This window comes from Ambystoma mexicanum, chromosome 6p (assembly GCF_040938575.1).
Source record: "Ambystoma mexicanum isolate Mex_15411 chromosome 6p, UKY_AmexF1_1, whole genome shotgun sequence".
In the NCBI taxonomy this organism is placed as follows: Eukaryota; Metazoa; Chordata; class Amphibia; order Caudata; family Ambystomatidae; genus Ambystoma; species Ambystoma mexicanum.
Genome location: NC_090935.1, coordinates 224,288,042 through 224,311,932, shown reverse-complemented (window position 1 = coordinate 224,311,932; position 23,891 = coordinate 224,288,042). Strand labels below are relative to the sequence as shown.

At 45.8% G+C, this 23,891-nt stretch overlaps 1 protein-coding gene across 5 annotated transcripts in view; it reads right to left on the bottom strand.

Annotated features, from left to right (window-relative positions):
- The window catches only part of HAUS1 (HAUS augmin like complex subunit 1), a 590,023-nt gene that overhangs the window by 184,666 nt on the left and 381,466 nt on the right, over window positions 1–23,891 (bottom strand). For all 5 annotated transcript variants that reach the window (XM_069626901.1, XM_069626902.1, XM_069626903.1 and 2 more), the window contains one exon: window positions 18,934–19,005. In XM_069626901.1, the coding sequence (XP_069483002.1) occupies window positions 18,934–19,005 (72 nt within the window). The remainder of the gene's footprint in view (window positions 1–18,933; window positions 19,006–23,891) is intronic.

Below are 23,891 nucleotides of genomic sequence, written 5' to 3'. Positions count from 1 at the left end.
AAGGCTAAATTACAGTCTCAGCATACAATTCTGAATATCAATTTATTTATGTCTATTAACGAATCCCTTTAAAATAATCTGGCAATTTTTTATTGAGAGTATAGATCTGTATTTGGCCTTATATAATGTAAACCTAGTTAGGGAAGAATGGGGCACTAACATTTTGGTTGATAATGAGAACATAAGTGTAATCCCAGAAGATACACGGTCTGGCTGTGGATCTGGAAAGTTATGTCACACAATGGTGGGAGTAGAGTATCCTAGGTGTTCCCTAGGTACTCGAACCAACAGGCTCTTCCAGAACTTAAGAGCAATGGGGCCATCGTAATTGTGACCAGGACAGTGATCCAATTCACAAACACAATGCCTAGGAATTGAAAGGCATAGTAGCAAGCTCCTTTGCTCTCCACAAAACACCTTGTGAGGCTGCAGGAATGACATTTTTTGTAAAGGAAGTCTATCCTCTAATGGGTAGATGAAGAGTAGCATTTGTGGAGTGCAGCTTCAAGCTGTGGCATTTCCTGTAGAGAGGATAAGATGTGTTTTGTTGTTGTAAGAAATGTATATTAGTCCAGTGTCAGTTGGCCTAAGCAACTTATTGCTTAGACTTAGGGTCTCATCACGAGTTGGATGCTAACCCCAGCACTATTACCGCCGAGGCTATTAGCCCTACTGTGAGTCTAGAAATTGCCCTACCAAAGCATAGAAGGTATATTATGTTGGCCGAAAACCAATCGCATCATATGCCCTACATCGCCAATAAAGAATCGTCAGCATAACCATAGAGCGTCCATTTTGTGCTAGATCCGCCATTTGTTCCCTTTGTTCCCTTTCTGTTCAAACGCTTTGCGAAATTTATTTTATTTCATTCTGCTCATGCACGGAGCAAGGCCAAAAGTTACATGTTGAGAGACCGGCCCAGACAGAAATGCCAAACAGTACAGAAATATTTTGTTTTCCTCCATCACAAGTCCTTGAAGGCGAGTAGAGAGGTATTTAATCACCAAGCGAGGTGCCGATTGGTCTCGCTGAAACTGTAGAAACAGGCCGTTAAAGCATGAATTCTACTTTCCTAGCGGCCCCCCTTCGGGGCCCTCTTTAGATCAGGCTGACCCCTAGTTCACGAATAGAAACCAGACGATAACATGCTTTGGAATGTGTCTCTCCTACGAACACAGTATCCTCGCTGAACAAGTGCCTTGTGTTCTTCATAACAAATAACTATGTCTGCCTATTGCAAACTGTTGCTAAAACGAGTAATATAAAATGAGCAAAACGTGTCATAATGTGTCATATTTGTCATAATTGTCAATCACCGAACCCTAGCTCAAGAAGATACATTATGGGCGTTTTTTATGTGTCGTAAGGAGATTGTACGATTGTCTTTTTATATATATGATACTGTTGTAGAATGTTCTCCCCTCTTGCGTCTCATGAGGTCTGGGTGACACGTTGCGAGACGTTAGACCCAGTCAGCCGACTGAGAATATTTGCTCTGCAATAAACCCTAGTACTTGGAAATCGATCCCCGTGTCCGTCGTATCACTTGGTGTATGGTGATTGTGCCTTGTTTCCATACGTGAGGGTCTTAGGGCCTATCACTATCGCCAACACCCCCGGTGCTATTAGCGTCAGATCACGGGTTTTGCGGAACGGTTAGTCCTCTTTGCCCATTGGGCCCATTCAGGGATTTCCCATTGCCCATTGGGCCCAATGGGAATGTGTGGCGCTATTACCGTCGAAAATCGGCAGAATTGTAGCAGATTTGCCCCCAGCTCAGAGCTGGGGGAAAATCCGCCAAACTCGTGATTTGGCAGACCATTAAAAGCAGCGGTAATAGCTTTCCCGCCGCATTTAAGGGTTACTGCCAAACTCGTGATGAGGCCCTTAGTCTTTTGGTTGTTTATTACCTGAAACATTAGAGGCCTAACCTTGTGCCTTTGTGGCGGGACCAGATCTTTTCAGTTTTGGGCCTTCATTCCCATTATGCATGCCCATCATTGTGTTCGGCAAAAATGTGACGCAAGACTGTCTGTGGCCACCTGAAATAGAATCACACAGCTCCAAGAGACATTTCTTATTGATGCAGACCACAATTTGTGCCAGGGTCATCTTAAACTATCCTCACCAAAAAACAATCATGCAAACTACATCAGAGGCCTCCGGCTAAATCACGTGAGAATCAAAAACAGAATACGCTTCTTGTGCTTACCTGCTGATTTACGGAGGATTTTCGTGACTATTGCAGTGACTCTGGTCTGAAATTCTAACTAAGTGTGGTTGTCCCCGCCCACATTGCAGCCCACATTGTCCAGAATCCATTTAGGTTGGAAATCTCGTGCTTTATGCGCGCGCGCTTTTGTGATGCAGAGATGCATTTTAGCGTCAACATTGTTCAATCTCTTCATCTTAGACATTAGTCTTGCCTTTCTACATAGAATTTGTGATGCTCCCAAATTAGGCACCCATCTGATCAATTATCTGCTTTATGCAGATGATCTCATTCTCTTATCTAAAACCCTCAGTGGGTTACGAAATATGTTAAACGCATTTAACTTGTATGCATCGAAAAACAACTTGGTGATTAATACGGCTAAGACGCAAGTACTAGTGTGTAAACCAAAGACGCAGTTGAAGATCAACTCTTATCAATGGTACTTGGGAATTGAACAACTCGAAAAAGTTAACGTGTATAAATACCTGGGTGTTATGATTTCCAACTCTCTAAGAAAAAATGATGAGTCTGGTATTACTCAGAAATTACTTCCTCTGATCGCCCAGGCGAGGTTATTAATACATAAATATGCAAAGTTTTCTTATTCCCATATACTGTTATTTTACAAACGGAAAGTGATTCCCATTCTTGCGTATGGGGTCGGACCTACATCACCCAAACAGCGTAATTTTTGGGATGCACTAGAATCCAAGTTCTGGAAAAAAATCCTGAGTCTCCCTATGTCTATGTCGAAAGCAATACTGCAGTTTGAATTGGGTTTGACATCTATGTTTTCACAAGATCAATGGAAAAGATGTGCGCTTTTCAGGAAATGCTTGCTAAATATTGGTTCTTCTAATGTAGTTGGAATATTAGCTTCTTATCTGGCAACTACAAACGATTCCTTTTCCGAAGACATGGACGCAGAATATTTTAAATATTCTCGCAGATTCCAATATCTCTCTAGATATATTGCTTCATAATCCTGGCAGAGTGAAACTGAAGCTATTCCAAATGGACTGGATTGTCACTATTGAGGAATGCTCCCGAATGAAAGACTTTGATATAACTACATTTGGTCACAAAAAATTGGGAACCATGGCTGGTTATTTACAGAAATATCCTACACCGCATATGCGCAACCAAAATCTGCGCTTTAGATGTAACCTATGGCATACTAGGTCAGTCTTGGCTAGAAGAAAACTAATACCAGAGAATGAAAATTACTGCAGATGTGTATAGAGTGCAATCCCAAAAAGAAACCTTGAAGCACTGTATAATAGAATGTCCAAATCTTGGTGACTTGCAAAAGAAATATTTCTCCAAAGTCACCTCTGCATTACTCCCTATGAATCAGTCTGATGCTTGGAAATGGTTATTCTCGACCACTAACCTATCGGTACAAATTGCTACTGTTCAATTTCTGAATGAATTGTTCAAATATGAAGATGAGTAAGTCTATTGAAGTAAGTCTATGAAGAAATATAGAGACCTATATTGAATGGAAAAATGTTATTGTATATATGGTATGGCAAGTACATATTTGATAATTGTTCTTTTTTAAGGAAATGCTAAAATGAATTTAAGAGTACATAATTATTTAATTCTCTATACTGTATAGATATATCGTTTTTAAGTTGGTTCAGAACATGTAAAATGTGTTGATTGATTTTATTTTGTAATATTTGAAAGGTTCAATGAATTGAACTAACCAAATAAAAAAAATAAAAAAAAAATAAAAACGTAATATAATCCAATCCAGCTACCACTAAGCAAAGAATTATCAAAACTAAAACATATTGCTGCAGAACAATTTAGGACAAACAGCGTGACGCGCATGGGGGCAGCAAGGTACCACCAAGCTCATTACAGTGAATTAGATACTATACAACAGTAATATTGGTGTCAGGTAAATGTAGGTGTGCCCACAGACTTCAGTAGGTAGCAAGTCTTACATGGGTGAAGAACCAGAAACAGTAAAGGCAGTATCTCCATAGATCTTGAGTTGAACAGGGCTCACACTAGTAAAATTCCTGTTCGTGTATCCACTGCATCTGCTGGAGATGTGATGAAGCAGACTATGCCTTCACATATATCTTTAGCCTAGTTGGAAAAGCAGTGCATATTTAGGACCCCTGCCTCAGAACTTAATATCAGGTTTTCCTTGTCCTGCGATGCATGCAACATCAGATCTTTGTCACAGTAGTTGACTAGGCAAAATATTATTGGGTGAGGAGGATGGCTCAATAGTGGAAGGGGCCAAGCGATCTGGGCATCCATTGAATTTTAAAATGTTGGGAGAAGATGGGTCATCTGAAGAGCTTGGGAAGGTTTAGGTTACTTACTTGTAACTATTCTTCTCCAGCATGGGTCTGGCATGGATTCACATGCTCATGAATATTCCCCGTTGCCAGGCTGGGTATCCTCGGTAAAAGAAAAACCAGTTTCTCTTTCACCCTAAAACTGTATTTCTCCTCTAAACCAATCACTGTCCTCTAGGTCATACTGCCCCCCCATCCAATGACAGTCCTCTCCCTAAGCCCTGCCTCTGGCAGCCATCTTCAGATTTGGTAAGCATGTAAAGTGGCATTATGACCAAGAAGAGCCACAAAGGTGCCGGAGGCAAGGTTTGCATGTGAATCCATGCCAGACCCATACTGGAGAACAATAGTTACTGGTTAGTAACTTAAACCTTCTCCAGCATGGGGTCTATCATGGATTCACATGAATAACGAATACACAGCAGTACACATTACACAACCACGGGAGGTGACAAGGCTCAATAGAAGCAATCAACACTTGCGCCTGAAACAGACTCACTTCAAGCAAACAGTTTGTGTAGCACTGCCTGGCCAACTCTAGACTCCTCCCTGGAATCCTGGTCAACACAGTAGAACTTTGTGAAGGTATTCGTGGACCTCCACGTCGCGGCCCTGTAGATATCGAGCAGGGGTACACCAGAAAGGAACGCCGTTGTCGCAGCGATTGTTCTGGTGGAGTGGGCTCTCGGCCCGCCCGACAGAGGCCAGCCGATGACAGTACCTGATGCAGCCGGAGAGACATCTTGAGTTGGAAGCCTTGGACAAGGCCTTCCCATTATTCACAGGTACGAAATTCAGAAACAACTGAGAAGTCTTCCGAAAACTCCTTGTGCGTGCCACATAACTTCAAGGCACACGAAACATCCAGCGAATGCAAGGTTCTCTCTGCCGGTATCAAAGGCTTCGGGAAGATTACATGCAACACCAAAGGCTCTTTGAAGTGGAATTCTGACTGAACCTTCAGCATGAAAGAGGGGTGCGGACGCAGCACCAACATCGGTTCCTTGAAAGTCAGATACGGCTGCTTGCAGGAAAGCACCTGGATCTCACCTCCTCGTCTGGCTGAGGTGGTGGCCATGAGGAATGCCCTCTTCCACAAAAGAAACTTGGGGCTTGATGCATAGGTTTGAAGGGTGCCCCGCATAGGTCTTGTCAGTACTACATTGCGTTTCTATCCCGGGGCAGGTGCCTTCACCGGCGGGAAGGATCGAACAAGCCCCTTGAGAAACTCCTTTACGAGTCTGTGGGACTACAACCGGGTATCTACCTGGTGATCTGGTTTAGCGCGAGATGACTGCCAGGTGTACCTTGACGGACCCGTGAGCCAGACCAGCCTTCGCCAAGGAAAGCAAGTACGGAAGAATCGGCAGGGCCGTGATCCTAAGAGGGGTAATCGTCTGCGTCCGGCACCATGTAGAAAAACGCTTCCACTTGTGGAATTAGAACTTTATTGTTGACAACACGCTGGCTTTGGCGAGGATGTTCCCTGCAATCCGCTGGCAACTCATAACCCCCAAACTCCAAGGCTGCAGCAGCCATGCCTTCAGGCTCAGGGATCCTGGATCGTGATGAAGGATTGCGCCTCCCTCTCTGGTGAGCAGATCCGGAAGTACCAGCAACTTGACTAGAGGTGATGGATACCAAATCCGTCCTTGGCCATGCCATGGTGATGAATATCATCCTGCACCGACACTGTCTGGGTGTGTTGCAACACACATAGCAGGAGAGGAAACGAGGGAAAGGCGTACAGAAACAGACCCTCGCACTGGAAGGAGAGCGCGTCCCTCTGTTGGTGGATTGTGCTGGCAAACTTCTGGCATTTGGAGTTTGTCACTGTGGCAAAAAGATTGATCGGGGGTCTGCCCCATTTGACAAACAGACGGTCCACCTGATCCTGAAGAAAGTTCCCACTCGTGGGAGGAGCGGAGTTCCCTGCAGAGGGAGTCTGCGATGGTGTAGTTGACGCCTGGCAGGTGCAGAGGGACGTGGAACATCCCCTGTCCGATGGCCCAGTGCCACAATCCCGAGCTTACTTGGAGAGCGCTGGGGATCGAGTGCCCCCTTGCTTCATGATGTAGAACATGGTGGGTGTTGTCCAAGAAGATCCTCACGACCTTGCCCTTCAGAGACAGAAGGAAAGACCTGAGGGCCCAGAACACTGCCTGTAGCTCCAGGATGTTGATGTGCCGATCCTTCTCTTCCGGAAGCCACAGACCTCTGGTGTATAGACGTACGGTGTGAGCTCCCCCCCCCCCCAACCTTCTAGCGAGGTGTCCGTGGGTGACCTTCTCCTGGTATGGCGGGGTTTGAAATCCCATCCCCTGGGCGATGTGGGAGTGCGTCCCCCACCACTATCGCCCGCCGGCACTCCTTGTTGAGGGGGATCTTGTCTGCAAAACTCACAGACACTTGTATCCAACGTACATTCAAGAATTCTTGTAGGGGTCTCATCTGCAACCTGCAGAGACAGACTAGGTAGAAGCAGGATGACATCATGCCCAGCAATGACTTGATGTCCCAAACCGTAGCCATTTACGCCGACGACGGTCGCTGCAGCTTCCCTTGAATGGCTGCTAGCCTCTCCTCCAAACGTGACGGCAGGCCACTGTGTTGAGTCTGGCGCTGAGGATCATCGCGTTCTGAGATGGCGTTAAGCAGGTCTTCAGATAGTTTACGGGGAACCCCAGCTCTGCCAGTAGCCGGACGGTCTCCTTTGCGTGCTCAGTGGCCAGCTACTGGGAGAGGGTGCGTATCAGCCAATCATCTATCATCATCCATGAATCCTTCATTCACCCAGGTACGGGTATATGTGTATGCCCTGCAGATGCAGGTGGGCCGCCACCGGGGCCAGGCATATTGTGAACACTCTTGGAGCCAACTAAGCCGAATGCTAGAGCCTTGAACTGGTAGTGTTGGCCTTGTACCACGAACCATAGGACCATTCAGTGTTTCCTGTGGATGGGGACGTGGAGTACGCATCCTCTAGATTTAACGTCGTCAAGAAATCCCCTTCATCCAGTTGGCCGAGCACGTGCTGCGACATGACCATACTGAATTTTTGGGATTTTAAGTACTTGTTTAGACGGCGCAGGTCCAGGATGGGTCTCCGACCCCTACCTCCCCCCGCAAGTCTTCTTTCTGACCAAAAAGTATCTGGAATAGATACCGGAGCCCCGGAGTCGTTGGGGAACTAGCTCTATTGCCCCTTTCCATAACATGGCTCGCACTTTCTCCAGGAACCGGCAGAATACAAGGGCAACCACGTTGGAACTCCAAGGTGTGCCTCTGGGCGAGAGCGTCCAGCACCCATCTATTGGTGGTGATCTTCCACTTGCTGATGAACTTAGTCAGCCGGCCTCAGGGTGCACGAGTGGGGGCCCGACGTTTTAGTTCAAGCTTGCTTGGGTGCAGGTGCCTGGCCCTGTGGGTGATGCTTACCTCCGCTAGCGTGGTTCTGGGAGTGACCCCTATAGGCTTCCTGCATGGAGGTTGCCTGCAAGATGCGAAGTATCATTTGGATGATCTGATTGATTTTCCCATGGAGGAGCAAAAAGACAACAAGCAGTGCTGCTGTAGAGTGCCGAGGGAACGTGCCCGTCTTTATGGCTTGAAGGGATTCATCGAAGACCTACCCGAACAGATTTTCACCATCAAAAGGCATGGCCAGCACCTTTGCATGAATGTCCTGGCGAAAATGTGTGGCCTTCAGCCACCCCTGCCAACAAAGGCAAACTCTGTTTCCTATCTGCCGGAAGCCTGCGTCAGCGATGACCTCAGCCACCGTAATGGCATGGTCTGACGTCATCTACCCTTCCTGAAAGAGGGCGAGAGCCTCTATTTTCTTGTCGTCACTGAGAAATTCTAGGATAGGGCCCAGCTTGTACCAAAGCTCTTGGTTGTATCGGGACAAGATAGCCAGAGCATTAGCCGCTTTGCTCATGGATGCTGCTGTGTAGATCACTATTCCCCATGGCATCCATCCTCTTCCCCTCGTTGTTCGGGGGACTGATGATGCAGAAGCTGGGTTAGCCAAACGATTCCTTGCGGCAAGCTGACAGTACCGAGTCCGGCGATGGTTGTGACCTCAAGCACTTGGGTGTGGAATCCGGCACCCTGTATTTCTTTTCCAAACAGTCTCGTTTGGTTGGAGCCGTGCATGGGTTCTTCATGAGGGCTAGGCCATCCTCCCAAATGTCGCCCAGAAAGGGTACCGCCATGATAGTCTTCCTCTTGAACTCTCGTTGCTGATATAGGAACCCCTCCTTTGTTTCCTCAGGCACCAGCTGGAACAGCTCGGATGCCCTGAAGATCATGTGGAATGATCCCACCTCGTCTGGTGGAGGGACTCTATGGGGGGCGCCCAGGTGCAGCGATACATTGTCCACTGGGACGAAGTCCTCATCTTTGTCGGTTCCCGTGGCCGTGTCCATACCAGTGTCCGGGTCCGCTGGCTGAGTTGGGTCCTGGCATGGTGGAGGAGGTTGATGCAGCAGAGTTGGATGACGCTTCCTCTTCTTCCACGGAGGCTGGTCAGGGGCCTGCGGTACAACAGGCGCCGGTGCTGGGGGCAACCTCTGCTGGATCTTCATCAGTAGGGTGTGAAGAGTTGACAGGATATCCATAGACATGTCCCTCGGTGGAGGGAACAATGGAGTGCTAGCCCCAGCTCCGCCGTCGTCCTTGTGGCCTGTATGGACACTTGGTCCTTGTCATCCGTGGATGAGATGTCAATTGGTTAAACGGAAGCCTGGAATGGCTGCTTTGGGGCCTCCTCACGGCCCCCTGCTCCCCACCCCTCCTTTTCCCTCCTGAGGGCCGTGTACCGGGACCTGACCCGGTGCAAAAATAGAACTTTTCAGAGAAAAAGCTGGAAGAAAATGCAAAATAACTTGGTAAGCAACTCAAGGACTCCCGACACTGAAGTGTGCAGTAAAAATCTGAAGGTGGCTGCCAGAGGCGGGGCTTAAGGATAGGACTGTCATTGGATGGGGGCAGTATGAACCAGAGGACAGTTATTGATTTAGAGAAGAAATACAGTTTTAGAGTGAAAGTGAAACTGTTTTTCTTTTACCAAGGATTCTCAGCCTGACAACGGGGAATATTCATGAGCATGTGAATCCATGCCAGACCCCATGCTGGAGAAGAACCTTTTATGCCATTTTATACGGATAATGGTTTGCCTCAAGCGATTATGAACATTGCCTCTCTTAGCTATTGCTACAGTTCGGTCCTTCTTGAGATTCGCAACTGCGGTCTCTAGGTGCAGTGCTGAATCTTCGATTGCATCTCCACTTCATTGTGCCCCACCCATCCTGCAGTATATAGACTCTTAGTTGGATTGGGGACTCCACAGATTGGCAGCCAGGAAGACCCACTTCTGATCCATTGGGATGATGAAGTTTTGTATTTGCAGCACACTCAAACTTGTGGATGGGTATCCCCTTCACTTCGCAGATACCTAGGGAACAACAAGGACACTTGCTTTGAAGTCATTACCCTCCACGTCTGATTGGCAGTGCTTTGGGAAGCTTGTCAAGCTGCATGGGGGCTTGCACTGTGAGTGATTACCATTTTGGTGAAGGGATGCAGCTTAGCTGATTTTTTTTGTAGTGTGCACCACTGTAGCACACCAGCAGTTGTAGGCAGCACTCTTCCTTTCCATGACACTTGCAGATGATGACAAACAAATGTGGATGAATAATGCAGGCAACAAAACAAAGGAGAAAGCCTGTATAGTACGGATGACTAGTAGTGGCATATAGGACAGCACTACCTCTGGAGAGTACCAGCCCTACATGCAGATGGCCAACTCATCGCAGCCATTTGAATGCATCTGCAAGGGCTATGAAGGAGTGGGCTTTGTATTTAAGTATAATCTTCAGCTTTTAGATTGCTCTCTCACTTTTTTATTCCCTCTATAGTTTGGTTTTATTTTGTTTGTTTGTTTATTAATTTATAATGCGTGCCAGACCCAAAGGTAACCGGGCGCAACAGAAAAAGAATATGCAAAACTTACAATGTTACAGGAATATGGAATTTACAGGGTTACACAATTTACAAAAAATACAGTGGTGCAGTAATGTGTGGTTTACATAGTTATAATAATGCAGTACAGGCAAAATGGTTAAGGACAATTAATATACAGAATGGGTATAGTTATATTACAATTTGTGTTTGAGTTATATACAAATGTTGATCGATTTCTAATAATACATATATAGTCCAGTTAGGTTAGGAGACAGAGGGAACTACGGGGGTGATTACAAGTTATTAGAGTTGATGTGTTTGATAAAGTTCCTTCTAAAGTGTGAGAATGGTTGGTCTGCTCTCAGATTATGTGGCAAAGCATTCCACAGTTTTGCAGCTATCACAGGGAAACTGATGCCGCCAATTTTGGCAAGTTTAAATCTTGGTACTGCCAGACAGTTGGAGTTGACGGTTCTTGTCGGTCTACTAGATATTTTTCTCTTTATTGTGTCCGTCAAGTAGCTAGGAGCCGCATTATTGAGAGCTTTGTGAGTCAGGGAGATCATTTTTAGATGGATATTGTCATCAGTAGAAAGCCATTTATGTTGGCGTCTAATAGAGGAGATATGCTCCCTTTTATTTATGTCAAGTGCAGCTCTAAGGGCATTGTTTTGTAGAATTTGAAGCCTTTGGGTAATGGCTTTGTTGGCACCACTGTAAAGGGCATTACAGTAGTCGAGTCGGGAGAGTATTAAGGCTCTCGCTAGGATCATGCAACTATCATTGGATTGGAAGGGTTTACCTGCTCTTATTAATTTACAGGTATAGGCTGTGGTTGATGCTAAGGAGTTGACCTGTTTAGTGAATGACATGGGAGAATCAAGGTAAAAACCAAGCGTTTTTACTTCCATATAGACCTTGATGACATTGCTGTCTATACTGAACGGTGAATCTTCAGGGCTTAATTTAATGATATTGGCCTGTGCGACCAGGATGATCAGCTCAGTCTTATCATTCAGGTATAGACCATGAGATGCCATCCATGCCTGAATGATGATACACTATTCACAAACTCCCTGTCCTTACCATGATCCCCAGAAAGCGGGAGGAGAATCTGTGCATCTTCTCCATAGTTTTTGTAGGTGATTACTAGATGGTCCAAATCATCGAAAAGAGGTTTGGTGAATATATTGTGTATAGGGTTGGGGAGACACAAGAGCCCTGGGGGACTCCACATGTGATTGGTGTGGGGTCTGCTGCGGCCAAGGAGGAAAAGACTTGCATAGTTCTCCCGCTCAGAAAGGATTCTATCCATCTGATAGCCTGGGTGGAGAAGTGAGTAGCAGAGTCGAAATGTCTACAGAGGACCTTGTGGTCCACAAGATCGAATGCAGCTGAGAGATCGAGTAATAGGAGAAGTGCTGTCTTTCCTTGATCTCTCAGTTCATCTATTTGGGTCTTTAAGTCAATGAGGGCTGTTTCGGTCCCGTGTAAAGGACTGAAGCCGGATTGTCTGGCTCCCAGTAGCTTATGTAGTTCAAGGTGTTTTTGAATTTGTGTGTAGGCCACTTTGTCCAATATCTTCAATAGAAAAGGTACTGTAGTAATTGGGCGGTAGTTGGTAGGGATCAGAGGGTCTAATGTCTGCTTCTTGAGAAGCGTGAGCACCCAGGATGGTTTTAAATTGGCAGGGATATTACCTGTAGAGAAGGAGGCATTAATGTGTTTGGAAATGAAAGGTGATACATCTCTGGCAGCGTCTTTTATTATCTGTGCTGGGCAGATATCACCCTTACAATTAGAAGGTTTAAGGGAGAGGATGATTTTCTCTACCTCTATTGTGGTGGTTTTAGTGAAGGAGAATTTGTTGGTTTGGTCGTTAAGGATAGCATTAGGCGGTAACTGAGGCTGATTAAGAAGGTTTAGTGTGTCTTTTTTTAGTTGAATTTTATTTTGGAGAGTTTATTTTATTTGCTAGTGCATGTTGGATGTCTGCACACCAAGTCTGATCATTGGTACAAATGTCTGGTGTGGCAATAGGTGACAAGTTCTTTCAGTATGGAAAAAAGTTCTTTCATGCTCGAGTTAGAGTTAGCAATGCAATCATTGTAGGAATTAAGCTTAGCCAGGCAGACTTCATGTTTATAGTGGCGGGAGATAGAGGTTAGGTTTGCCTTATTCTCATCAGTTGGGCATAGTTTCCAGGTCGATTCACTTTTTCTCTTTGTAAGGCTTAGGGCCTTAACTTCAGGCGTGAACCATTTATTTAAATGGGCCTTTGGTTTGCTTGTTCGCAGTTTAAGTGGGGCAATTTTGTCCATAGTGTCAAGCATGATTTCATTATATTCATGAACTAGTACACCAGTCTAAATTGTCCGCCAATGCGTTTAGAGTTGGGATGATGGCAGGAATAATGTTATTCACTGTCATGTTCTTTTTGTTTCTAGTGGGGCAGGATAGTTCCGTGGGTAAGGCTATAGTGGATGGTCGGGTGGTTAGGAGATTAAAGGACACCAGTGAGTGGCCAGTCCAGGGTAATGGCGAGATGGAAGAGATGGCAACTGTACAGTTGGAGTCAGCGACCCAGTCTAGTGTTCTGCCCTTCAAATGGGTAGGAGTGTTGACTTTTTGGGATAGTCCTAGTGAGTTGAGAGTATTGGCAATGGTCGAAGCATGCACGTCTGCGTGGTCATTAAATCCTAGGTTAAAGTCCCCTTGTACCAGCAGTTGTGAAGTAGTTTTAACATTATTGGATAATAGGCTATGCAGATCATCCTCAAAGGTCCCAAGTGTGCTCGGTGGTCTGTAAATTAGGTGAATGGTTAGTGATTGGGTGTTTATAGGGAGTTTGGCAGTAAAGGCTTCGCACGATTGCAAGGTTTGAGTAGGGGCTAGCCTTAGCGATAAATTTGTTTTGGATATGATGGCAATGCCACCTCCACAGGAGCCCTCTCGGTCTTGCCTAGTTATAGTGTAGCCGTCGGGGATAGCCAGCATAAGTGATGGCCCTGCCGCACTATGCAATCAAGTCTCAGTTATAGCAATGAAGTCCAAGTTGGCTTGGGTGATAAGGTCAGCTATATCGAGGGCGTGGGCAACTAGTGATCTTACATTAAGGAGCGCTCCTTTGTAAGAAAGAGCTTCCGTTTTCACTTTGATTTGTGCTGACTTTGGTAAGCTTCTAGTAGTAGGCTTAAATTTAAAGGTTTGGGAAATCGATGTGGCTAGTGGGACAGGAGGGGGATTAAGAGCATTGCATACCGTATTGTGTTGGGAATTCATTTCACGTATAGTAAAAGGGAGAAGTCTTCTGGGCAGCTCGTGTAGTTTGTTGAGTCTGGCACGTAATTTGTTATTTCTATCATTCGTTGAGCTAGGCTGGGAGGCATAAGCTCCTGGTACAACACGGTACTTTGAACCGACGTAGTCAGAGTTGTTACTTGGATTTGACATGTTTGGTAGGATGGGCGCTGACTCGCATAGGGGGATTCCACTGTGGCAGTCCTGGTTGCTAGTGGCAAGGAATGTAGACATAGCTATTATACAATAGATCCTACATAGACTAGCATAATGTCAAGCCTATGACTAAAGAAGTATAGTAAGGTCTTAGACAGTCTAAATAAAATGTTGCTACTGTAGCCAATAAGCAGGCAGGTAGGCAAGATTCAGGAAATCTAGGTGCAGTTTGCTAAAATAATCAGGCAATCTAGATACAATTTGTTAAAAATAGTCCAATATGTAGCACGTTTTTGGGCATTCTAGATGCGATCTTCCTATAGTAACCAATAATCAAGCAAGTTTCGAGACAGTCTGGATGCAATTTGCCGAGGTAATCAGACAAGCTAAATACAATGTTGCTGAAAGGACAAAGTGAGGCCAGTTTTCAGGCAATGTGCATGAGGTTATTATGATATAGGCTTGGGTGTGGATTCCTATGCAGTCAATGTGCAACTTTGCTGCTGTAGGTTATGGCCAGACGGGTGCTCAAACGGCATTCAATACAGCTGTACTGCTGTGGACAAGTGTAAAGTGGGGTAAGTAGCAGGTATACCGTGTAGGAACAGATGAGCAGAGATGAGGGTGAGTGACTAGAGATACAGCAATCAGGGAGAAAGACTTGCTTCCCATGAAAGTAAACTAATGGCTGTGGTAACGCGTATGCAGGTTAGTATACAGTAGGTTAGTTCAGGTTGCAAGTAAAGCGGCCAGTGCTACACCTAGATTCGAGATTACCAAAAACAGTAAATCACGGTAGATTACACAACACTTTGATAGGCATGGAGATCATGTCTAAGTGGGGAGGCTCTGTGTTAAGGTTTTACATGTTCCAAGAGGCAGGCCTGCTTAGAGAGTTTGTAAATGTTAGAGGGGTGGACAGTTGAAGGCTATGGCATATAGCAGGAGTTACCTCTATTAGTGTACCCAACGGGCATCAGCTTTCTCAATGTACACGAGCAGGGGTTCTTGCCCTGGGCTCTCGTCAGCTCGGGACAGTCTCAGGACAGTTGCTGGCCTTACCCTCAGGGCTTTTCCAGGAAGGGCCGGCTTCCTATAGGCTGAGTAGGCAGGGCAAGGGCCAATCAGCAAGAGGCTCTTCTCTGCTGTGGAGGCTGAGCATGGTAGATCTGGGCAAAAACACGGGCGGCCATCTTTGAAAGATACACACCTCGTGTGTTATAATGGTGTAGCATAGAACGTTGGGCTCAAATGTGGGCAACACGGCTTGTATGCAACATGTATGCATAAGTAGTGCAAGCGCGCATCTATTCATGCAATTGTCAGGGGCTACCGCGCATAAAGCTCTAATAATAGCCGCAATGGAAATGCTGATTTCAATTTGTTCAAATGGTCGGTATACCTCCAAGTGGGCTCCGCTTTGCAGGGGAATTGTGATTAGCTGCTCCTGCTCTGGATGAGCTACGAGGGGCTTCGAGTCGGGCAGTAGTGGGCTTGCCTCTCCAGGGACAGTGCCTCTCCAGGGAGGCCCGGTGATTATTATCACGGTTTACATTTTGCACAATTTGGTTTGATTGCATGTTTCGTGTCTTGTTTTCAAACACTCATCTGTAACATTGTATAGCACTCTACTTCCTCTAGGTTAGGACACTGAAAAACCTGAGGGAGGGTATCCTCACTCCACTCACCCTGGATCCTCTTCTCAGGTGGCCAGGGAAAGGCCATTGCTTTTGGATTCTGACCATGGGGGTGGCGAAGCGAGGGAGGATCACCTGGGTGGAGGGTCCTTGGGGATTGGGAGTGGGGTGCCCACAGGAGAGACATGGTATACCCCCTTTCCCTATCAAAGACCAACCTAACCCTCCCCGGACTTTATGGGTTACAGTAAAATCTCTCCCCTCATTTCCCCATGTTACCTCGGACAGTACTGAGATGAGGAAAAGGTGACATAGTAATGAACACTAAAACCTCATTTCACCATGCTAGAACCGGGACAAAGACCATGCCTGCAGAGGACTGTGAAGGCCAGGCATGTACCTTTAATTATGGTCAGGTTGCAGGTGTATAAAGAGAGACCAAAGGAGCAGAAAATGGAGCAACAAGGTTGCCTGTGTGGGAAGAGACCAGCAGGGAACCCGTATCACGAGGAGGCAACTGTGGTGCAACCTGAGAGGAGGCTAGGATGCTGGCTGATGTCCCAGAAGAATTGTGAAGCCCAAGGCGAGTCAGGCTGTTGGGTGGCCACATGTGTGGGAGCCTCTGTTGTACAGTGAGAGCAGCTGCGAGCAAGGGAAATCGAAGAGAGGACGCTATCCGCGTCCGTTGGTGAAGGCAGAGCCGCCAGCGTGTTCAAGGCAGCACCCAGAGGGTGAGCGGAGCTTGCGGAGACTGGCCGCTCACCTGTGATGCAGAACAGAAGCCGCGTAGCTGGCAGAGGAGGAACGCAAAGGACCGGTGCGTGGAAGGAAAGGTCACTCAAAGCTGGGGCCGACCCTGGGGCGACGCATAAATATCGAAATGCCATAGGACACATATTGAATTCTGAATTGAATGAAAGCTGGTAGTAAAGTTAAATTGCACATATTGAATCCCGGATCGAAGGAAAATTCGAAGCAAAGTTAAATCATGCACATTGAATGCCAAACTGAAGAACTTGAAACAAAGCGAAATTACACATATTGAATATCGAATTGAATCAAACTTTATGGGCAACCCTAATAACTGATGAAGCCAAAGAGGAAAGTGCCCATTTGAAAGCAACCTACTGAAAAGACTGCAAGAGTGTGACAGAAAGGCAGGGAATATATACATCCACCTCAAAGGGAATTTTATGAATGGATACTGTGTGGCAAAGCCAAAGACTGCCAAAAGATGTGCGACACATAATGGCAAAAGCCAAGAGGATAACTAAGGGAAGCCAGAAGAGTGTGAAGCTGATGATTAAGCCAAGAGGCTGATGAAGAGGAAGCTAAGTGAAGGTGAAACTGTGCACAGGGGCAAATGCTGAGGAACCTGTGTGGGCTGAAGAGCCTAGGGTTCCTGGTTGCGTGACCTTTGATGGGTGAACCGTGCAGTCTGACAACTGCACATAGACCAGGGAGCCCTGAATTGTGAAAGCCAAACACAGTGTGAAATAAACCAAGAAGGAGCACTGTAAGTGAGTTGGAGATGCAAAGCAGAGGGAGGGTCAAGTTGGCCTTGAGATCTGAAAGACTGAGACCAGTATCAGTTGCTACGTTGAAGTCTTGGGAAAGGGAACCTTGAGACTTGATGAACAGCAAAGACGGTCTTGAGAACGCAGCCTCAAGAACCCTTTTCTTTTGAACCATATTTTCTTGAACTTGGGGAAGGGAACCCCGAGGATTATGTGGAACTGTATTGCTTTGAACTTGAGAAAGGTAATCTTGAGACTTTTGTGGAACTTTCTTGTTGGGGAAGGGGAGCTGAAAAGGAAGCAAAGAGCTGGATGAAGCTCAGAAATGTGTTTGATCACTGTTTTTTATTATTGACATCCCTACACATTGTTTAGCTTTAGTTGTGAGGGCAAGGATAGGTTTTGGACACAGACAGACTTAAGTTGCACTCTTTCACTCAGACTTTCCTTAGTTTCGTTCAGGTAGGGAAATCCCACCGTAGCATAGGGCAAGATAGGCCTTCTACCATCCTGACATTTAATTTAATAAAGCATTTTGTTTTGAACTTTGAACTTGTTGTCTGGGTCTTGCTTCATGATGCCTTCGCAAAACACTACATCCGTTTTTTTAATAAAATGGGCCAGAGTACTGCAGGCAGCAGTGGGGCATACATGCAACATCTAGACAGTTCAGCTGTGAGAAACATGGCTCAATCAGTCATCCCAGAAGAGAAGTTGTCAGATATATAAACCAGGTCTATTCACTTACTTTAGGAGAGTCAGGAGTGCATTCGGCACTACCAGCCTTGGGCTGATCCTGTGGTAGACCAGTGAAGAGGAAAAGCCGCAGCATGTGCCCTACACTTCAGAAGGCACCAGTGTGAACTTGTAGAGGGCAGCTGGAATCACTGATGTGGTTATAGTGGTGCCTTACTCCCCACCCCCCCTTAAGGACGAGATGAGATTCAGGGAGCCAGCATGCGAGAAGGAAGGAGAGCACTTCAAGATCCCAGCAGAGCACCATCTGTTTTCTCAGAGATCTGTCCTGCACAGAGTGAAGGGCCTTTTTTATTTAAAATAGTGGATGGATTGTAGATGCGCAGAGACCTATGCTGTTCAGTGGCTCTATGTGCACAGGAACTCCATGCAATGCCTTCAAGCTCTTCTATACCTGGTAAGCAGAATTGGGTGAGGGGCTGCTGCGGCAGTCCACAGATGCTAATGAAGCATTCCTTGTCCCAAAAGGGCGTGTCTTGCTAGCAATGTATCGTTCTACAGTGCCGATGTGAGGGTGCGAGAGAAGTTGAAATAGGAATCTTGCTCGGCACCACATGCAATGGTGTTCAGGGCACTATGTAACAGTAGAAGGGTTAGGGGAAGTCCCAAGATCATCTCCGTTCCTACTATCGCAGTACATCTGGAGTCATCCTTATGCAAAATGGTGGGTGGGTTTCACGGTCTGCTCCCGGACCTGTTTTGTCAGATCTGAAAGTCTGCAAGCAGCACAGCACATGTCCCAGGGTTGTTCACATGGGGATGAGGGGATTTTGGAAAAAAATACTTTACCAGCACTTTTAGTGGTTCTTCAGAATGGAGTCGCAGCTGTGGGACTCACTTAATTGGTGGCCCTCTTGCGACCACTCGTTACCTCCCCTGTGCCACTGGACACCTCAACTCACTGGCAACCACCGAGGCTGTAAGGTTAGAATTTGTTAAAAAAATTTGAATACCCACACATTTTGTTTGGCGCTTAATTTTGTTGACTTGTGGAAATCGGGTACAAGCATTTCACTAGGTGTCTATGCTCCTGCACGATGGGTAGAGTAAACATAATTACTTACCGGAGACAAGTCGAGGAAGGACTCTAGCTTCTCCCTCATAGGCACAGATTCAGCTTGCAAACTTTCAAGTTTCTGTAAATGTAAATTAGAAAAGAAGGAAGATAAAACATGGGAGAAAGAATTAAACCCAAAGCCATTGCAATAAAACATTCATAGCATACAAATTATTTCTGTTATGCGACATTCAATTCAATAGTTAATCCCACAAAACATGGATTCACGCTCTTTTTATGCAGGGCAGGCTTTCAATCCATCTACCGAAAAATAATTCAATTATCATAGTGAAGATGAAAGTCCCACTATTGAATTGAAATAGCTTAATACTGTAGGAGCAACAATTGGTGCGACATTTTAATCAGAGCAAGAATTTTATTGGCAACTCAGACTTCTATAGAAGGTGTGTGCAATGTATAAAGGATGAGACTGGGTCATGGAACCGAATATGCCCTGCTCGACCTTAAAAATCAACTTGACTCCATCAGAGACAAAGGCAAACCAGCCCTCCTGTTACTGCTAGATCTGTCTGTCCTGTCCGATCTACTGAACCATAACGTTCTCTGCCAGCACCTCACCTTACTGGCCAACTTCTCAAAGGAAGCCACGTCTTGGATAGCTTCCTTCCTTGCCGTTACGGCAATACGGGGGTCTCTGAAATAGCATGTGCCTCTCCGATCTCCTGTGGTGTTACCCAAGGTTCCTGTGTCTCTCCAACACTGTATAACATATTTACAAAACCCCTTTTTGACGACGTAGACTCCATCAGCATCACCTATACCAACTATGCTGATGACACGCACATCCTGCTCCCCCTCACTGGGTACTACCTTGAGGACACTCGGGCCTCAACTCTATCTACTGAATCATCAAGGCCTGGATGGTAGACAACAGACTCTGCTTAGACGAAAACACGGAACTCCTGATGGTAGGGCCTCCATCTACCCTAAAAAATCTTGATTTACAATACGCCAGTTTCAAAATTGACAACCTTACGATAGCAGTGTCCACGTCAGTAAAAACTCTAGTTGTCTACCTCGACTCTACGCTCTCTCACACGTCAAGTCAACGCCATCGCGACCTCAGCAGCCTACACAATGAATCTCAACAACACAGCCAGACCATTCCTTGCCCAGGACAACTGCCTCATCATTGCAATAGCTATCATAGGAGCCCGATTGGATTGCAGCAATGCTCTCTTCGCTGGCACCTCCGCACACAACATCCACAAGCTACAAGTAATCCAAAACAATGCTATCAGAGAAGTCCTCAATATACCAAAACAAGAGCATATCTCAGAGTCAAGACAAAATACCCACTGGCTTCCTATCAAGGAAAGGATCATTTTCAAAACTCCCTCGATCACGTCGCAATGCCCAACTAACTCAGCACAGCCTTATCTTTCTCTAACCTTCACTAAAGTACAATCCTCCAGACCTACCAGAAGAGCGTATGGCCACAGGCTAGTCGTGCCCACATCCAAGCGTGCCAAAAGTGGAGGAGCCAGCTTCCCTGCTGTAGTTGCCATACAATGGAACTCAGTCCCACCACACCTGAGAGAAGAACAATCCTACTGGTCTTTCAGAAAAACACTCAAAACCTGGCCCTTTGCCTAAAAGCAATGACTCTCAGACGCTAAAAAAATTTTCTTTTCTGTTTGCCCCGCCCTTTTCTCTCCCTTAAGTGAAAGTAACTGGATGTAACCGTGCCTAGATGCCTTCGGGTTTTGCGCGCTTAACAAATGTAAAATAAATAAATGATGGTATTGCAGGAAGTGGGGGTGTATGGCTTAGCATATACTTCAGCACTGGTGTGTACTAAAGTAGGGGTCTCTTGGGGTTTTATTATACCATAGTATAGCAGTGCAAGCATAGCATAGGGACTAACACCTTATCATTAATAATTTTAACATACTATTCCCTACCAAACTAAAACATTTTATGATTAGAATGGGATAGCTTAGACTGCCAGCACATGCTGCAAACTAGGAGTGCAAACTGGGGATACAGACCGAGTTGGGCCACTGCATAATAAGTAAATACATTTTGGAGGGCCATTCACCCTCTTTCAGGAGAGGCCATCAATACCTTTTGGAAGATCCATGGTTTCTTCTTGTTACATATGAATGCTGATTTTAATTCATCAAGTGTCTTGAAAAATGATTGCGGGAGATTGACAGGCAGGGCCTGGATGAAATGTAATACTTTTGGGAGTATCAACATTTTTATTGCATTAATCTTACCCAACGACAAGATTGTAATTGGGCGCCATTTGCTCAACAATTGTATGACTTTCTCCAAGAGGGGAACATAGTTTGCGGTATATAGTGATGATATGGAATTAGTAATCTGGGTGCCGTGAAGGTATCATGAAGCAAAACACAAACAGATCCACTTTTTAACAAAAAGGACTTTATTTTAAATGTCAGGATGGATTAGGGCCTAATTTGCCATATGCCAAGGTGGGATTTCACTACCTAAAGTCATTAAGTATAGTTTGTGTCAATAAGTGTGTCCAAACCCTAGGCTTGCCCTAAACTAGAGACATACAATGTGTATGGATGACAGCACCAAAAGAAACAGTGTTCAAAAAGAAAGTTCTGAGCTTCTTCCAGGTTCGCCTCCCCTTCCCCAAATTCAAATAGTTGCACACACAAAAAAACAAAACTCTGTGGTTCCCTTCCCCAAGGGCAACACAGTTCCAGGATCTCATGGTTCCCTTCCCAAAGATCAACACTGTTCCAAATGGCTGAAGTCTCTTGTTTTTCCCCAATATTGCACAGCTCCAACTGGTACTCTGACTCGTACCAAAAACAAATGCTCTCTTTCACTTCAAGCTTTATATAACACAGCCTTGTCTTTGGGCTCTTCCCCAGGTTGAGTTACTTCCCCAGGTTGGGCTACTCCGTCTAGGCGCAGTAGTCGGCCCACACATTACAGGTCACGCTACAGATTACCCTTGGCACGTTGTGATGCTCTTACTCATTCTTGATTCACACTGGTTTTCCACCTAGCACCAGTGTCAGCATTTAACATTTGCTTTGGTTTCTTTCCGACAGCTTTGGGGCTTAATCATCACTTATATATTTGCAGTCTTTTTGCTTTGCCACAAACTTCACGCACCCTACCAATCTCACAATTCCCACCAGACTTCCAAGTATTACTACCCCCAGCATCACCCATACCCATCGGCTGCAAACAGACTTCTAAAGAAACTATGATCAATGGAGCCCTCATCAACGCCAGATCTCTCCCAGCACACTCTCTCGACATTGCAGATCTCATCACCACACAAAACCTAGATTTCCTTGCCATTACAGAGACTTGGCTATATGCAGCCCCAGGCCCATTACTCTCACTAGCTATCCCCAGTGGATACTCCCATCATCAGATGCAACCGGAATTCAAACCTTTCTAAACGGGGCATAGTTGCCTTCATTCATAAAGACATTATCAACTTGAGAGGCATCCCTAATTTACAGATCCCCTCAGCTGAATTACTATCGGTTAAAATCGCCACCTCTCATAACAGCACTGCTACATTGCACTTCATCTACAGGCCCCCAGGTCCCATTACCACTTTCGCCGACATTACCTCCATTTTAGTAGACAAAACTAAGCCTAATTCCCAAATCATCCTACTAGGCGACCTCAACCTTGGCCTCCTTGACCCCAACGACCATGATGCATTGGACATCGCCAGTACTCTCACCAACCTCGGCCTCTCTGATCGTATTTGCAAACCTACCCATAATAAGGGACGAACACTAGATTGGCTAGCCGATCTAAACTGTATCATCAAGATAAAGTCGAACCTTCCTTGCGTGTGGTCTGATCACCACATCATCACTTTCACCATCCTAGCTAATGACCCTTACAGCAAACAGGACATTGCGCCTGTTTTGTAGAAGATTGCAGAGTATCCACCTGGGCCTGGTGCTTTGTTTAGGGGTAGGGTTTTAATGATATGATATATTTTATTTGAATCACGCTCATACACACATGTTTCAGAGCACGACGAGGCGATTTTACTAGGCCAAGTGACATTGAGAACGCGCAAGTGCAGGGGAGAGTGGAAAGTGCTGAGCAGGAGATAAAACAACAGCAAATGGTAGTCCAGCCAGCAGGGTGGCAAGTGTGAGGTTTGAGGTGCGGAGAAGGGGTGTCTGTTAAGTGCAAGTAAGGGGACTGTGGATTTACAGATACAGACCCAAGTGCAAGGGTTACCATGAGGCAGTGTGGCTGTGAATTTGGATGGACAGGGACCTGGGCCCGAAATGAGAGGGTAGCCAGGTGCACAGAGCCAAAGTGGACAGTTCAGCAGGGGAGAGGAAAAGCGAAGGCAGAAGAAAAGAGGAAGGTCTTGCGGTGCTTTCAGAACCAGAGATGGTTCTCCAAGTTTCAGAGTGACAGGGAGGCTGTTCTAGAGGGAGGCCCCAGCCGTGAAAAGATATCTACCCACAATTTGTTGCTTGGAGAAGCAACTGACCCTAAGTGAGGTGGAGGCGCGAAGAGCTGGAGATAGAAGTTCTTTACGGAGGCTTGGGATATTCCTTCCTCAGTGATGTCCACCTCTAAGAGTTCTCTAGTGTAGAGGGAGAGTTTATGGAGAGCAAGTGACTGTAGGTAGGCGTTGTGTTTCTCCTTGCTCAGGGAATCCAACGAGTATAGATTAAAGTAAAAACTCTGCAAACTGTTTTAATATGGTGTGGACATAAATGCGCCTCCCTGCTGATTTTAGAATAATTGCCAGATTTGCCCTCTTAAGCTATCGCGCCAGCAAACTGTCAGCCTTATTTGCCTTTGCATAATATTTTTGTTTAACGTAAAGGAGGGCTTTTTCAGCTCGCCTTGTATATAGGATGTCCAATTGGCCTCACGTTTCTATGTTCCCTTTTAGTTGCTCTGCTCGGAACCTGTACCATGCGCACCATAATCTCTTAACTTAGCTTGCAACTCCTCCTG